Source organism: Hippopotamus amphibius, chromosome 13, assembly GCF_030028045.1.
Source record: "Hippopotamus amphibius kiboko isolate mHipAmp2 chromosome 13, mHipAmp2.hap2, whole genome shotgun sequence".
Classification (NCBI taxonomy): domain Eukaryota; kingdom Metazoa; phylum Chordata; class Mammalia; order Artiodactyla; family Hippopotamidae; genus Hippopotamus; species Hippopotamus amphibius.
Window position 1 is genome coordinate 34,878,696 of NC_080198.1, and position 16,215 is coordinate 34,894,910.

The 16,215-nt window shown below is 48.4% G+C and overlaps 1 protein-coding gene across 1 annotated transcript; it reads right to left on the minus strand.

Annotated features, from left to right (window-relative positions):
• Positions 1–9,785: 9,785 nt before the first annotated feature.
• Positions 9,786–10,155, minus strand: LOC130835115 (60S ribosomal protein L39). Its single transcript, XM_057706380.1, has one exon. It carries the CDS (start codon positions 10,121–10,123, stop codon positions 9,968–9,970), a length of 156 nt encoding a protein of 51 aa, XP_057562363.1. The 5' UTR covers positions 10,124–10,155; the 3' UTR covers positions 9,786–9,967.
• Positions 10,156–16,215: the final 6,060 nt, after the last annotated feature.

The following is a 16,215-nucleotide window of genomic DNA, read 5'->3' on the forward strand; positions in this document are numbered from 1 at the left end:
TGCAGAACTGCCTCTCCTCAACTTATGAAAATGCAGTTTCCGGGGCCTCTGCATTTGACAGCTGGTTCAGGAGCTTCTGCTCACATTTAGAGAGCTGTGCAGGCCTGAGCTCCAGCCCCTACCTGGTGCTGGTTTCCGAGGTCCCATGACCACAGCTGGGGTAGGTCTTGCTTATAGCCAAATGCATAGAACCTTATCCTGACCTAGGACAAACTAATGCCAGGGAAAGAGGGCTGGGTGCTCCCAGCCACTGGTGGGGTTCCCAGAAAATCCTCAGAGTCCTTGGGGAGCTGAAACATTCACAGACGTGTCTATTTGTCAGCCCAACAATCTGGACAGTATGAACCAGTCACACCCACAGTTGGCAAGCTCACACGGCTACTCAGCCAAGTTTGGCTGGACCAGTGGTTGTGTGCCTGCGTTTGACACTACTTGCAAAGGGTGAGGAAGAGAGGGGGTGGGGAGGAGCCCTGGGCCAGGGCTTATCAGCCTCCTGGTACCAGCTGGAGACGATTTAAGTGCTAGAAGCCAACTTCAGGGCAAACAGCAGAGAGTCTGGCACCAGGCACCGCAGGAAGCCCATGTGGGTAGAGGGAGGAGGGCAGTGGGAAAGCCCTCTCTTGCTGCCTGGGACCAGTGGGGTGGGGAGAAGAGGATAGTTCTCAGTCAGAGCTCTGGGTCCTGACACAACTGTGATGCCCCTTCTTGTATAATCCAAAATAAGCTACAGTAAACCATAAAAGAAGAGTAAGGAAATCCATGGAGGTCTGCAAAGCTGCAGCCTGGGCACAGGGAGTTGGGGGGTGGGCGCCACCTGGTGGTCACCCCTGGTACTGTGATGTCTGGAGTGGATCCCCCATGGGCTGAGACGGGAGAGTGGGATGAGGGCTGTTGTCCCAGGACCGGGCAGCAGCCATCCAGGAATGGTGAGGAGTGGGAGGTGAAGGTAACTTTGCCGCACACCTCCTGCAAGCCAGCACTTTATGTGTACACATCTGTTTAGCCCTTCCAACTGGATCTTCCCCATCTTTCAGATGAGGTAGAACTGAGACTCCGATGAGACACCAGCTACCCCAGCACAGTGAATAAAGGGCAGAGCTGGGATTGGAACCCGGGTCTCTCTGACTCCAGAGACCCCAGCCTCTGTACCCTACTGCCCCTCAGCCCCCTAGAGAAGGGCCTTGGGTCCTGCAGGACCATGGCCATGGGGAGTGTGGAGGGAGCAGCCTGGAGCTCAGATTCTGTACATGTCAGCAAAGCCAGCTGTGGTCCTTGGAGCCTAAGGCCCATGCAGAGAAGTTTCTAGAAGCGAATGGTAGGACAAGGGCACCTGAGCCATGGGCACAGGCCCGCAGGGAGGCTGGGGTGGGCCTGCTGGGCCTGTCTATACGCATCAGCCATGGCCCCAAAGACCTGGGCAGGCCTGCATAATCCAAGCAGAGGGACAGGAGAGGCAGCTGCCACCACAGCCCAGCCTGCCTGGCCTCTCAAGCCCACAGGGCTTGTGCGGGAGAAGACAAAGTCCTGCGCAGGCAGGCCCCTGGGGCTTGGGCGGGCTATGGAGGGAGTGACTACTCCCAAGGTCCCAGGCCTAGTCCCAAAGACATCAGGGACACAGGAAATTGGGACATTTAGGGATCCAGAGTCCATGATGAGCCCTTGAAACCCTGCCTCCTCGCTTTTGCTGAGAAGACTTAGTATAAAACATGCTTGTTAGGGATGTCCCTGGGGGTCCAGGGGTTAAGATGCCGCATTTCCACTGCAGGGGGCACGGGTTTGCTCCTTGGTCGGGGAACTATGATCCCACATGCCATGCGGTGTGGCCAAGCACGCGCAAGCAGCCCCATCAGCTGGGCCCTCATGGAAGTCCAAGGAACTTGTCATTTCCTCCTCAGCCCCTGGCCAGAGAGGACAAGAAGCCAGGACAGAGTGCCCAAGGCTCTCCTTGGTCTGACCTTCCAACCAGAAAGGCCTGGCCAGGCCTCATGGCTCAGGCAGCTGAATGGGGGGTCAGTATAGCCTGGGGAGGGCCAGCTGCAGGACCCCACAACAGCCTCAGGATAAGCTCCTGCTACCAGTGAAGGGCTTCTCAGCCCAGCTGACAGGGAGGGGAGGCCAGAGACCGCTTTTCTTCAGCAGTTCTGGGTTCTTATCTCACCCTCACCGCTCTCCACTCTGTACCCTTGAGAGAGCCACCTCCCCAAGCCTCAGTTTTCCCATCTGTTAAACGGGAACAATGACAGCACCTCATAAGGCTCTGAAAGAAATAAGGGACACAGTCAGTAATGTACTAATATCATTAGCATAGTGCCAGGAGATGAGGGCTCAGGGGGCAGCTGTGATTCCTCACAAGTCACAGGCAAGGGCACCTGGCAGGCCGAGTGGCGTTTGGCACTGGGCTCTGTGTGGCTATGGTGCTTAGGAAGCACAGGGTTCTGCCTGCCTGCAGCAGCTCAGGTTGCTTTTTAACAGCTATTGATTTTTAACAGCTTTATTGAGGTATAATTCATATGCCATACAACTCACTTATGTAAGGGTACAAGTCAGTGAGTCTTCATATATTCAGAGTTGTGCAGTCAACACCAGTCAATTCCAGAAGATTTTCATCCTCCCCCAGAGAAACCCTGTGCACTTAGGCAGTCACCCCCACTTCACCTTCCCTCAATTCCTGGCAACTATTAATCTATTTTCTGTCTATCGATTTGCCTAACCCGGATATCTTATGTAAACAAAATAATACAGGCCCTTTCTGGCTTCTTTTACTTATCATAATGTTTTTAAGGTTCACCCATGTATCAAAACTTCATTTCTTTTTATTGCCAAATAACAGATTATTTTATGGCTATACCACATTTTATTTGTCCATTTATCAGTGCATGGGCATTTCAGTTATTTCTCCTTTTTGTCTATTATAAGTAACGCTTTTATAAGCACTTGTGGTCTGGGGGGACACATGTTCTCATTTGTCTTGCGTGTATGCCTCAGAGTGGAACTGCTGGTAGCTATGTTGAACTTTTTGAGGAACTGTAAGACTGATGACTGTGCCATTTTACATTCCCACCAGCAATGCACAACAGATCCAGTTTCTCCACATCCTCACCAACACTTGTAATTATCCTTTTTATTACAGGTGAGATGGTATCTTGTGGTTCTGATTTGCATTCTCCTCATGGATAATAGTGTTGAACATCTTTTTAATGTGCTTTTGGGCCATTTGTACGCCTTCTTTGGAGAAATATCTATTTGGATTCTTTGCCTATTTTTTAAATTGGGTTATTTTTCTTTTTATTATTGAATTGTGTGGACTGAATGTTTGTATCCCCTCAAAGTCCGTATGTTGAAATTTTCATCCCCAGTGTGATGAAATTTGGAGGTGCGGCCTTGGGAAGATAACTAGGGTTGGATAAGGTCATGAGAGTGCGGCTCTCACAATGGAATCAATCCCCTTTTTTTTTTTTTAGTGATTTTTTAAAAATTTATTTATTTTTATTTATATTTATTGGTTGTGTTGGGTCTTCTTTGCTGCACACAGGCTTTCTGTAGTTGCAGAGAGCAGGGACTACTCTTCATCTTGGTGCACGGGCTTCTCATTGCGGTGGCTTCTCTTGTTGCAGAGCACCAGCTCTAGGAGCACAGGCTTCAGTAGTTGTGGCGCAAGGGCTCAGTTGCTCCGCGGCATGTGGGATCCTCCCAGACCAAGGCTCGAACCTGTGTTGCCTGCATTGGCAGGCAGGTTCTTAACCACTGTGCCACCAGGGAAGCCCAGTGATTTTTTAAGACTAATTAATTAATTAATTGGATGCATTGGGTGTCCGTTGCTGCATGCGGGCTTTCTCTATCTGTGGTGAGCAGGGGCTACTCTTCATTGCTGTGCATGGGCTTCTCACTGTGGTGCGGGCTTTAGGCACGTGGGCTTCCATAGTCGTGGCACTTGGGCTCAGTAGTTGTGGTTCGCAGGCTCTAGAGCACAGGCTCAGTAGTTGTGGCGCATGGGCTTAGTTGCACTGAGGTATGTGGAATCTTCCCAGACCAGGGCTCGAACCCTGCATTGGAAGGCGGATTCTTAACCACTGCACCGCCAGGGAAGTCCCAATGCCCTTTCAAAAGAGGAAGAAAATGAGATCTGCCTCTCCTGCATGCACACAGGAAATGTTATGTGAGGACATAACTAAAAAGCCATTTGCAAACCAGAATAAGGGTTTTCAGAAACCAAATCTGAGGGCACCTTAATCTTGGACTTTCCAGAACTATGAGAAATAAATAATTGTTGTCTAAACTACCCAGTCTATGTAATTTAAAGCAGTAACCCAAACTTAGACACATTGTAAGCGTTCTTTATATAGTCCAGATACAAGTCCCTTATCAGACTTATGATTTGAAAATATTTTCTCCCATTATATGGGTCTGCCATTTTTTAAAGTCTTTTTTGTTTGAAATAATTGTGGATTCACAAGAAGTTGCAAAAAAAGAAGGGCCTCATGACCCCTCCCCCAGCTTTCCCCAGTGGTGGCATCTTACATAACTATTGTACATCACCAAGACCAGGACGGGCATGTTTGCACAACGTCTCAGATGACCGCAGACCTTGCTCAGAGTTCACCAGTTCCTGTCTTTTTGATAGGACTGGAAGGCCTTCCCTTGTCTTTTCTGTGGTGAGGACAGGGGGGCAGAATGTGGTGTCTCACTGCAGCCAGGGGGCCGAGTGCTCCTTTCTCTCCCAGTGAGGACACCTGCGCCTCCGGGGGCTGAGATCCACACCGACGCCTCTTGCAGCAGAGCTGGGGTCACAACCATGCTCTCATCTCACCAAAGATCCCATCCCCGGATGGTGTGTGTAGGAGGGGATCCAGGTTCAGCCACAAGGAAAGCCACCACCTCAAACGGCCTGTCCTTCCCAGCCTCCCCAGGACAGGGGGTTTTGGGGTTGGTTATTACTTTAATAATTAAAGCATTTTAGAGACAGGTTCCAGCCCTCCTCCCTAAGATGAGTCCCTGCCTGGGGCTCCCCTGTGCTCTTCTGTCCTGTTCTGGGAGGGGGGAGAGCTAACAGGAGAGCAAGGAGACCATGGCAAGTACCCTGGGCAGGATTCCAGAAGTCACGGACCCTCGGGAATCTGGGTGTTACAGACATCTGATTTGAAGTACGAATCTGGGAAAATACGTAAGTGCAAAAAGTGGGAAAGGAGGAGGCAATAAAAGGGTGTGAACTACGGGACTCCTCCCCCAAGTGGTGGCTCAATGGGGACCCCAAGCCAGGTCTTGTGTCCCCACTGTCCACTCTAGAGAAAGGGGGTCAGGCAGATGTGGCCCTAAGGACAAGAAGAGGAAAGTGTCTCCTCTGAGTTGTGTCCTGGATGGAGGCACAGGGTCTGCATTTGTGCTGGGCTTCGAGCTAACTCATTTTAGGTCAGGCACAGCCTTGGTGCAGCTGGCAAGGCAGGAAATGCTCCTCGGGGTCAGGGGTCTTCCTACTGCCTCTACGGCCTGAACCTGAGCCAGAAGTGTCCTGCTCCCAGCCCTCTGGGAACAGGGAGGGGCAATGTCAGCAGTTAGCAGGACCCCAAAGCTGCTGAAGCCCCAGTCTTAGCTCAGGCTGCCACAACAAAGTACCGCAGGCTGAGTGGCTTAAACAATAGAAACTTATTTCTCACTCTTCTGAAGGCTGGAAGTCCAAGATCAAGGTAGTGGCCAGTTCAGTTTCTGGTGAGGGCCTACATTCTGGCTTATAGATGTCCTCACGTGGCTTTTCCTCCCTGTGCCAGTGGAGACAGAGAGTGCTCTGTTGTCTCTAAGTAAGCGGACACTAATGCTATCTGGTCAGAGTTCTGCCCATATGACCTCATTTAACCTTAAATACCTCCTTAGAGTCTCCATCTCCAAATATGGTCACATTGGGGGTTACAGCTTCAACCTGTGAATTTGGGAGCAACACAATTCAGGGCATAGCAACCCCCAGATTTGCCCAGTTCATGGTTCACCCGTCGTCTCCCTGGGGAACACTCATCTGGACACGAGAACTTGAAGTTTAAGAGAAAAAGGAAACTATCTGGGATTTAAAGGGGAGGAGGAGGGAAGGTTCTTTAAAAAGGGAGCAGAATTTCATCCATAGGTCACTCACCTCCCAACACACACCCCGGCCAGGCTGGAGGAAGCCCAGAACCCCCATCCTTTATCCAGGTCTCACCGCAAAAAAAGAGCAACAGTTTCCAACGTCAACAAATGTTTTTCCCCAGAAAACGGCTCTTTCTACCTCAGTCCTTCTCAAAGTACAAAGAGAGAGTTTATTGGTACACAGGTTGTACCTGGCCCATATTTATGTTGCCTTCAGTGACTTCAGATCTGAACATGCAATAAACGGGTTTTGTTTTTTGTTTTTTCTTTTGTATTTTCATGGGAGTAGGAGGCAACAGATCAGAGTTTTAACAAAAATTTCCCATCCATATCTTGCACCTTAAATTTAAGAAGTTTCCACCTTTGCTCCTCCACACTCAAAAGTTGGAGAAGACCATCACACAGTTCAGAACTGGATGAGCATCTCTATCCCTTACAAGAGGTATTTGGAGATAAGCCAGGGCCTCTGCACGTGCTTGAGCCCAGGTCCACCAAGCTGGGGGTGAGGGGTGATGAAGTTTAGACCCCCCAAGAATTTCATTTTAGCTGATCCCAGGAACATAGACCTCAGTGACTAGCCTGTCTCTCCATCACCTTGGAGGCCCAAGTCACATCACTTTGTAGGAAGCAGTGGCTCACGTGGAGGAGGAGCTTGCACCCCTACCTGTAGGGCCAGGGAGGGGCTGACTTATGGACCAGAGACCCTGGGCTGCAGCAATGGCTCCCAATAATCATGCAGCACTGAAACTGCAAGATGCATGCTGGGACGAAGAGGAAGCTTTTGGTCAATTACTCACCCCCTGTGGGACTGGACAGGGTTCTCTCTCAGTAACTCCAGGCCCCATTGACTTTGCTTCCTAAATGATCCCAAATATGCCACCTTCTGCCTTCATCCTGGTCCAGACCTCCATCACTTCTTCCTACACAGAGCACAGACAATGGCCTCCAGATACCTTCTGACCTTTGCCCCTCCCCCCAGCTCATTCGCTATATAGCAGCCCAAGGGAATCTTTTAGAACCTGACACACGCACTTACAGTTTAAGCACATCCCTTCCCTCATGACTCCCACTGGATGAAGGCCAACCGCTGGACGAGGCCCTGAATGGCCTCCTCCTGCCCTGCTCCAGCCTCACCTCAAACATCTCCCCCTGGCTCTCCAGCCCCAGCTTCTGTCACTTCCTCCATGGTCTCTCCCACTTCCTCTTCTGCCTTCCACCCCCTCCCCAGGCTGAGTTGGTGCCGGAACACTTAGTGCTGAGAAAACACAAGGCAGTTTGACAATAGGAAGAAAATGGGGACCGAAGAGGAGAAAGAGAAAGCTTGGGCTCTGGGTGGGAATCAGAAGAGACTTCTTGAAGGAGAAGGCACCTAGGCCAAGCCTGCAGGGGCTGACTGGCTCTTCACTGAGGTGAGCTGCGGGAGGTGTGGGGGCGGGGATGAGGGCCTCCTGGGAGGATAGCACAGCCTATTCGGGTGACAGCCCACGCCTAGTGTGACTAGAGGGCACACATTGCGGGGGGTGGGGTGGGGGGGAGGTGGAAGGATGCAGTCTTGAATGCTAACTTCACTAATTTAGATCTCAACTATGGCCTGAAACGACTTCCAATTTTACTTTCAAAGGAAGAGGAACTTCTTTTTTTTCCTGCTACAACCAATATTTTATTGAATGCTTTCCACGGCCCAGGTCCTGTGCAAAGAGGAATCCAAAGCTGGACCAGCCCTAATTCATGTCCTTCAGGCCAGTGATTCCCCAAACCTGGCTAATGAACAGAATGGGAGATTTCCACACACAGCAAGACCGAGGCCCAGAACATCACTTTCTGTGGCTTTCCTTAGCAAAGACAAGATGGGCTGAAATTCTCAAGAAAGGGTCCACTAAACCAGGAGAAAACCAAAAGGACATAAATGCATAGAGAACTTGAAGTATAAAATTAATCAGACTTTTCCACAGATTCCAAACCTCCCAAACCCCCTACACACCTGAGAAACCTGCAAGCAAGCCCAAAGTACAGTTGTAATTGCCAAAGCTACTCACCCTCCTATCAGCCACCTTTGGAGACAATCAACGTATTCTGGTAGAGAAAACTATTTTCCTGGGGCTTCCCTGGTGGCACAGTGGTTGAGAATCTGCCTGCCAATGCAGGGGACACAGGTTCAATCCCCGGTCCGGGAAGATCCCACCTGCTGCAGAGCAACTAAGCCCGTGCGCCACAACTACTGAGCCTGCGAAGCACAACTGAGCCTGCGAGCCACAACTACTGAAGCCTGAGCACTTAGAGCCAGTGCTCTGCAACAAAGAGTAGCTCCCACTCTCCGCAACCAGAAAAAGCCCGTGCACAGCAACGAAGACCCAATGCAGCCACAAAATCCAAAAACCAAAACCAAAACCAAAAAAAAAACCCCCAACAACACAGAACTATCTTCCTCCACTTTTCCCTTCACCATCCATTCTGTGAATTCCCCACCCCCCCAACCCCCCTGTCTTCCAGTTTCAGACATAGTAGAGTAACAGAAGGCAGGGGCACGAAGCAGGAGGAGAAATTTTATATTTTAACCAGAAATTTTATATTTTAATCAGAAGTTGCCTACACATGACAGATAAGATGCAGCCTTTCTTAACTAAATATTTTTCAATGTTCATGCTTTGGAGGGCTACCTAGGGAATGGCCTTCCTTAGATCTCTGGTTGGGAGAAATCCCTCCCTGCCTTTTCTGTGTTTCTTCCTTTCATAAGGCAGTTGTATTTATTAGTTTCTATTACGGCAATGGGTTCTAGAGTGTGAAATCCTTAAAACCCGGCTAATTTTCTGGTTCGTCTTTTTCCCCATGTAGCCAGTTGCAGTGTTGTGTACAGGGCAGATGTCACATGAATGGCTGTCCAAAAAAGTGGGTAAATGAGAGGTGAGTAGGAAAAGAGTACAATTAACCTGAGGAAACTTCCCTGGGGTGGTTGAGACAGGTGTATGCAGATGCATTGCTAATTTCCTGCCCTCGTTATCTGCAGAAAGTTTTCCTGCCTTGCGTCCATCCCTAGAGGAGTAAGGACATTTTTATAAAGAAATGTTAAATCATATGACCTCTGGAACTAATTGGCCTGCTTTTGCAATTCCAGAAAAAACAGTTCACCAAGACTTCGTTACTATACCAAGACATCCATACTGTTACCATTTCTGGTATGCTTTGTACCTTTGTGTAGATCTATGTTTCCATCTGGAATAAATTTCCTTCTGCTTGACACACCTCTTTTAACATTTTCTATAAATGCTGGAGAAGAATTATTTTAGCTTTGGATGTCTGAAAACTCTTTTGACACTCTTGCTGGCCATAGAATTCTGAGTGTGAGTTTGTCTTTCAGTATTTTAAAAACTTGTCCCCTTGTCTCCTCACTTGCATTGTTTCCAAAGAGAAATCTGTTGTCATCCATATATATATATATATATATAGCTGTTATTGTTGTTCCTCTACCTGTAACATGACTTTTTTCTTTGGAAATTTTTAAGGTTTTCTCTTTATCACTGGTTTTTAGCAATTTAATTATGATGTGCTTTCGTGTATTTTCCTTGTGTCCATTGTGCTTGGGATTCATTGAGCTTCTTGGATCTATGGATTTATAGTTTTCATCAAGTCTAGAAAGTTTTCTGCCATTATTTCTTCCAATATTTTTTTTTTTTTTTTTTGCAACGATAGGTATCATTTATTAGCAGGCCTAACAGTGAGCATTGGTGCCAACACATCAAGAAAAGAGGTAACATCCCATTTTTCTCATTTCCAGACAATAACCCATCAGTGACGTTCTGATATGGTAAGAGGCAAGCAAACTCGACACAAATGTTTGCCACTTCATTTGTGAGGCTCCTTACAGACCCAGCTTGGTTCTTCTCCAATGTCTTCTCTTGGAGTTGTACCTGATTTTATTACCAGTTTTCATTCGAATCCATTGGGGAATGGGACGATTCTGCTTTTGTTTCTTGGCCAGGAATCGCTTGATCCTGAAAGTCTTATGAGAAGACATGCTGAGGAGCTAACTCAACCTCGCAGAGGATGGCGGAGAAGACAAGAGAACTTCCAATATTTTTTATGTACCATCATCTCGTTATCCTTCAGAGATTCCACTTCCATATAGATTAGATTGCTGGAAATTGTACCACAATTTACTAGCGCTGTTGATTTTTCCCCCTTCTGGGTTTCATTTTGGATACTTTCTACTGCTATGTCTTCAAGTTTTAAACTACATTGTTTAATCTGCTGTGAATCCCAGTCAGTGTATTTTAAAATCTCAGACATCGTTGTGTAATTGGGGTCTTTTTTTTTATATCTTCCATATTTTTGCTTATTTTTTTTAAGATAGCTTTATTTTTAAAAGCAGTTTTAGGTTCACAGCAAAACTGAGTGGAAGGTAGAGTTCCCATATAATCCCCACCCCCGTGCATGCACAGCCTCTCCAACTATTGACATCCACCGGAGTGGCACACCTGTTACAATTGATATGAACCTATATCGACACACCATTATCACCCAAAGTCCACATTTATATTAGGGTTCACTCCTGGTGTCATACATTCTATGAGTTCGGACAAATGGATAACGACATGTATCAATATATTATCATATAGAACAGTTTTACGTACTGACCTAAAAATTGGTTGTGCTTTGCCTATTCACCCTCTATGTAACTTTTTGAAATATGGAATAATTATAATAACTGTTTTCATTTCCTTGTCTGCAAATTCTAATATTTGTATTGGTTCTGGGTCCGTTTCAACTGATTGATATTTTTCCTGTTTCTTTTCAGGCCTTGTCATTTTTGATTGGATACCAGACATTGTGGATTTTATGTGATTGGATGCTGGATACTTTTTATATTCCCATAAATATTCTTAGGCTTTGTTCTAGGATGTGGTAAACTCTGGATACTCTACACAATGACCCCAAATCGTGAGGTTTTCCAGTATGGTTGCTGGGAATAGACACTGTTCCCAACATCATGTGAGTTCTAAGGATTGTTCCCTCTCATCCACTCAGATGATCCTTTCTTACCTTGGAGCATTTCCTCACACGTATGCGCTGATGAGTACTTAGCCGAGTACTCCAGAAGGATTCTCTGCAGACCTCCAGGACTTTCTCATCTCCAATAGGCTACACTGTGAATTCTAGACACCCTGGCTTCCCTGAATTCCCAGCTTCGTCTTCCCAACTTGGGGAGCCCACACGTCACCACCTGGGTTCCCCTCCCTGAGGTTCAGCCTGGAGACTGTCTCCAGGCAGTAAAGCTGGGCAACCGTGGGGCTCACCTCCCATGTTTCCCACCCCTCAAGGGACACTGCCCTTTGTTGACTCATGTCCAGAATCTTGAGAACTGTTGTTTCATTGATTTTTATCTTTTCTTTTTTTCCCCCCTCAGGCAGGACAGGAAGGTAAATAGAGTTCCTTTTACTCCATCTTGGCAGGATTCTACATCATTTATTTGGATAAAGTGTGGTCAGCATAGATGATGGAATATCATACAACCCTGGAAGGGAATGCCTTAACCAGTCACAAAAGACTACATATTGTATGATTCTATTTATATGACACATCCTGAATAGGCAAATCTATACAGTCAGAAAGTAGATCAGTGGTTGCCAACGAATGGTGGACGTGGGAGGCTGATGGCTAAAGGGTATGGGGTTTCTTGTTTGGGTGATGAAACTGTTCTCAAACTGATTGTGGTAATGATTGTACAACTCTATGCACATACTGAAAACCATTGAGCTGTACAGTTTGAATTGGTGAATTGCACGGTATGTGAATTATATATCAAAGCTCTCACAAAAGGAAGGAAATACACTTGAGCTACAGGGCTTAGTAAAGGTCAATTTCAAAAGCATGCGTGGGTGGGGGATTGGGGGGGAGCAATCAGGCGGCAGAAGGATCCTCCCGTGCAGAGACTGTTTATAATGAAGTTTAAAAACATATAAAACAATTCTCTAGACCACTTCAGGGTTGCCTATGGTACAGAGAAATGGTCTGTCTACACACGAAAACCAGGTGCTGGTTCCCTCTGGAAGAATGCAGAGGAAATGAGGGAGGGAGGTACAAAGGGTGGCAATTTTATCTCTACACTTTTCTTTAAGAGCTTTTTTTTCTTTTTGGCTGGGCCACGGCAGCACGTGGGATCTTAGTTCCCCAACCAGAGGTCCTGCAGTGGGAGCATGGAGTCTTAACAACAGCACCACCAGGGAATTCCCTTTAAGCGCTTTCTTAATAAGATTACTTGTCAGATAAATCACCCACATTTCCCCTGATGTCAGTGCCCCTCTATCCCTGGGCAGGCCCAGCACCTCCCTGCGACATGCCAGCCCCATGGAGCCTGACTTCGCTGATGCAGAAAGAACACCAGAGAGTTTAAAAAACAACTCTTGAAGCTTGTTTTTTGCTTCCTTTGGGAAAACGCAACGATCCCACCACACTTGCCCGTCTCCCCCAGCCTTCCCAAAGCCCCAGAAAAGCCTACCGAGCTGCTGCAGGAGGCCGTCTGCGGAAGCCCCTGCTCCTCCGTGCCCTCGCCCAGGGCCCTCAGCCCTCTCTCCGCAGCCTGGCCAGGCCGCCATGCCCCGGCCACGCGCTTCCCACATTAGCCCAGCTGCCGCCCGCAGCCTCTAAGAAGTAATGCCAGGCTCAGGATAACCCCCACCTGCGGGCCGCACGCCCGCCTCTTACCACACCAGGAGGGGGTTAAACCACTTCATCAAGCCCGTCCTCTCACTCCAGCTGGAGCCCCTGCCTGAACGCTCACTTTCTATCCAGACTAGCCCCCCAGGGCAAGAACCCAATCACCTGTGGGGTGGGCCTGGGAGCAGAGCTGTGCTTAGGGGATCAAGCATCCTTAGGCCAGGACTCCCAGGGCCCTGCCCAGCTCCCAGGCCTTTGCTCTGCCAGTTCCTCTGTCTGGGACCACTTCCCCAACCCCAGCCTGTCGCCTACTCATTCTTTTTGTTTGTTTGTTTGTTTCTTTTTTTTTTTTTTTAAGGCACACAGGCTTAATTGCTCCGTGGCATGTGGAATCTTCCCAGGGCAGGGCTCGAACCCGTGTCCCCTGCATTGGCAGGCAGATTCTTTACCACTGCGCCACCTAGGAAGTCCTACTCATTCTTTTTAACTTCTAAAAAACTGTGAAATGTCACCTCCGTAAAGAAAAGCACATAGCACACATGCGCAGTGCAACAAATCATTATAAAGGGACATGTGGGTAACCAGCAGTCAGGTCAAGAGACAGAATGCCTACCTGTTCTTTAAAAAATACTCCCAAAAATTATGAAACATTTTGAGCTTAAAGCACAGAGAATAAAATAAGCATCTGCAGACCGTCTACCAAGCTCTATGAATCTCTGATGCTTTTCTGTACATGCTTTAGATGTTTTTTTTAAAAGAGGTAAAGCATTACCAACTGAAGCCAAGCCCTTAGGTAGTCTCCAGAGCCCAGCACCCAACCCCCACAAACCGGCACCCTTCAGAGGAGCCAGCGTCCTGCGTCCTGGGTGCAGCCTCTGACCCCTGGGGATCTGGGCACTTGACACAGAAGCTTGCATTTCTGAGCTTGTGCAGCTCTGCGCTGCCCCGTTTCATCACTCCACACATATCCTTCCACATTTCCCCTTAACGTGGGTTTGAGATTCTGTCGGTGTTGAAGCTGGCAGCTCTGTCCACTGTGAAGGCGGGTGAGCCACACCCACTGCACGGACTCACCTCCAGTTCTCCATTTAGTCTCCTATGTGGATGTTCGGTTGTTTCCAATTTTGCACTTTACAGTGTGGCAGTGAACACTCTCACCTGTGTGGCTCTCAATGTCTTGACCAAGACTTTTCTCCAGCGAGAAGAAGGCTGGATCTACAGCAGTCCCAAAGGGTGCTAAGTTGTCTTCCGGGGGAATGAGGCCAATTACGTTCCCATGCTTGCTAACGGAGATCCACGGCTTCGCATCTCAGCAAAATTTGGTATTAGCAGACTTTAAAAGTGTTGCAGGTCCGACAATGGGACGTACTCATTCTTTGGATCTCAGGATTAAATGACTCCTCTTCCAGGAGGCCTTCCCTGTTCCTGTTGCCTTCCCAGGAAGAGCTGCCACCTCCTCTGTGCACCCACAGCCCTGGAGGGCAACTTGACCCCCACCCTCCCCGGTACTATAATTGTCTGCTTACAGACCTGCCTCCCCCAGGAGATCGCAAGCCTGTTCCTCATTTGCACGGTTTCCCACCATCCTGCAGAGTCCCTGACATGCAGTCAGCACTTACTAAATGCTCACAGAGTGAACTGATGAGTCCAGCCTTGATTTCAGAGACAGGAGCACAAATACACTAGAAAAGCCTCCAGTGCAGATCTGACCTTAGGAGCTGCTCAAGAAACATCAGCCCAAGCTGTGTATCTGCGTCCCAGATGCTATTTGGGAGCCTCCAGGAGGCTCTCCAGCTCTGCCTCTGGAATATGCTGGGGAAGGTCCTGAGGGTAGAGGGAGAGGTTTTAGTGCCGCCCTAAGACCAAACAAGAGGGGGTGGAGAAGGGGTGCCCTCCAGGCATCTTTCACTCTTTCTGCTGCCGTGGCAACTTTCAATGGAATTTTCTGACAGTGGGAATTACTGCCTTTCATGTCATTTGGTTTTAGTTTTTGCCAAGAACTGGGGCATTTGACATTCAAATTTTCTTTTTCATAATTTAAAACCACATGAGACCCACTTGCCGCTCATACCAGCCCTTCGATTCTCATTTCCCGCTGTGGAGCTGGCTGATGACCCAAAGCCCATGGTGAGGGAGAGGGGATGGACCCCGATGCCAGGTCTGGAACCTACTCCTGACTCACAATCCAGGGCTCTTCCCTCTACTCCCATCCGGGGAAATTGTGTCCCTTTCTACAAGATTCCTGGACACTAGCTTGGGCACAGCCATGCCTTGTACTTACAGCACTGCTGTGAGGCAAGCATGCCTAGAGACATGGAAGATGTTCGTGGAGTTAAGAATAAGAACAATAGTCTTAGATGTCCTGAGTACCCACTGTGTACTGGGCTACATGAAGAGTTTTCCAAGCTTCGGCCTCATAGCAACCCTGTAAAGCAGGTATTATTATGCACAAACGATACAGGAGGGAACTGAGGCTCAGGGAGGCCGAGTAACAGCGGATGGATGGGGCGGGCAGGTGTAGACCCAGATCTGACTCCAAGTCTGCGTCCCACGGTTTGTCATCAGTGCTGCCACTTCCTGGCCCACGCTTGGTGAGCCTGAGTACGGGTCCAATATAAACAGGTGCATTTGATATCCAGCTATTGCAAACCTGAGCCAGGGTTTAAAGACAATCTTTTTTATTTAAACATACCTTGTTTCCAAACAGAGCACTCAAGAACAATTAAGCTAACAAGGTCCATTTTTGATGGATGCAAGCATTTTGTGAAGTGAGTTATTTTTAACATCATTGATGCAAAGTTGGTCTAATTGGCTTAATTTTTTCTCAACTCTTGAACTGGCTTAGAGACATTTTGCCAATACTATTGATGGCAGGTTTCTAACAGGCTGTGGCTGGCTACAGCTGTCTTGTTCTTGAACCAGGTTCCAATCCTCAGCTGGGGCAGAGGGCCAATGTCCCCTGCCAGCTGGAGGACATTGACTTCTGAGTTCCTGGGGTTTGGTACCTGCTGCTGCTAATGCCGCAGGCAGAATTGTCAGCCACCCTGTTTTTATTTACTCCTTCCTTGTGCCCCAGAGCAGGGGAAGGGAGCTCATATCAGTCATTCACACCTTAGTAAGGAATACATGGGGAAAATGGGATTCTAATTGTGTGATGGATGCTAGGGAATGGGGTTGAGATTTGGGGCAGCCCAGAGACCCTCTTAATGCCAGGGGAGCTGTCTAGATGTGTAACCTCCACGTCTCTGAGTCTCTGCAAAATAGTCCTCGGGCACCTCCTTGCTGAACTATTTCCCCAGGGACTAATGACAGGAGGTAGGTTGGGAACCCAGCACTGTACCTTGCACAAAACGGTCCTCCCTGGACCCGCAAGCCTGCCTGCCACCAGAGGGCGCTGTAGCCTCCCAGGGCCGCCGCAGGCCCCCTCCCAATCTTCGGACCCACCAATCTTCC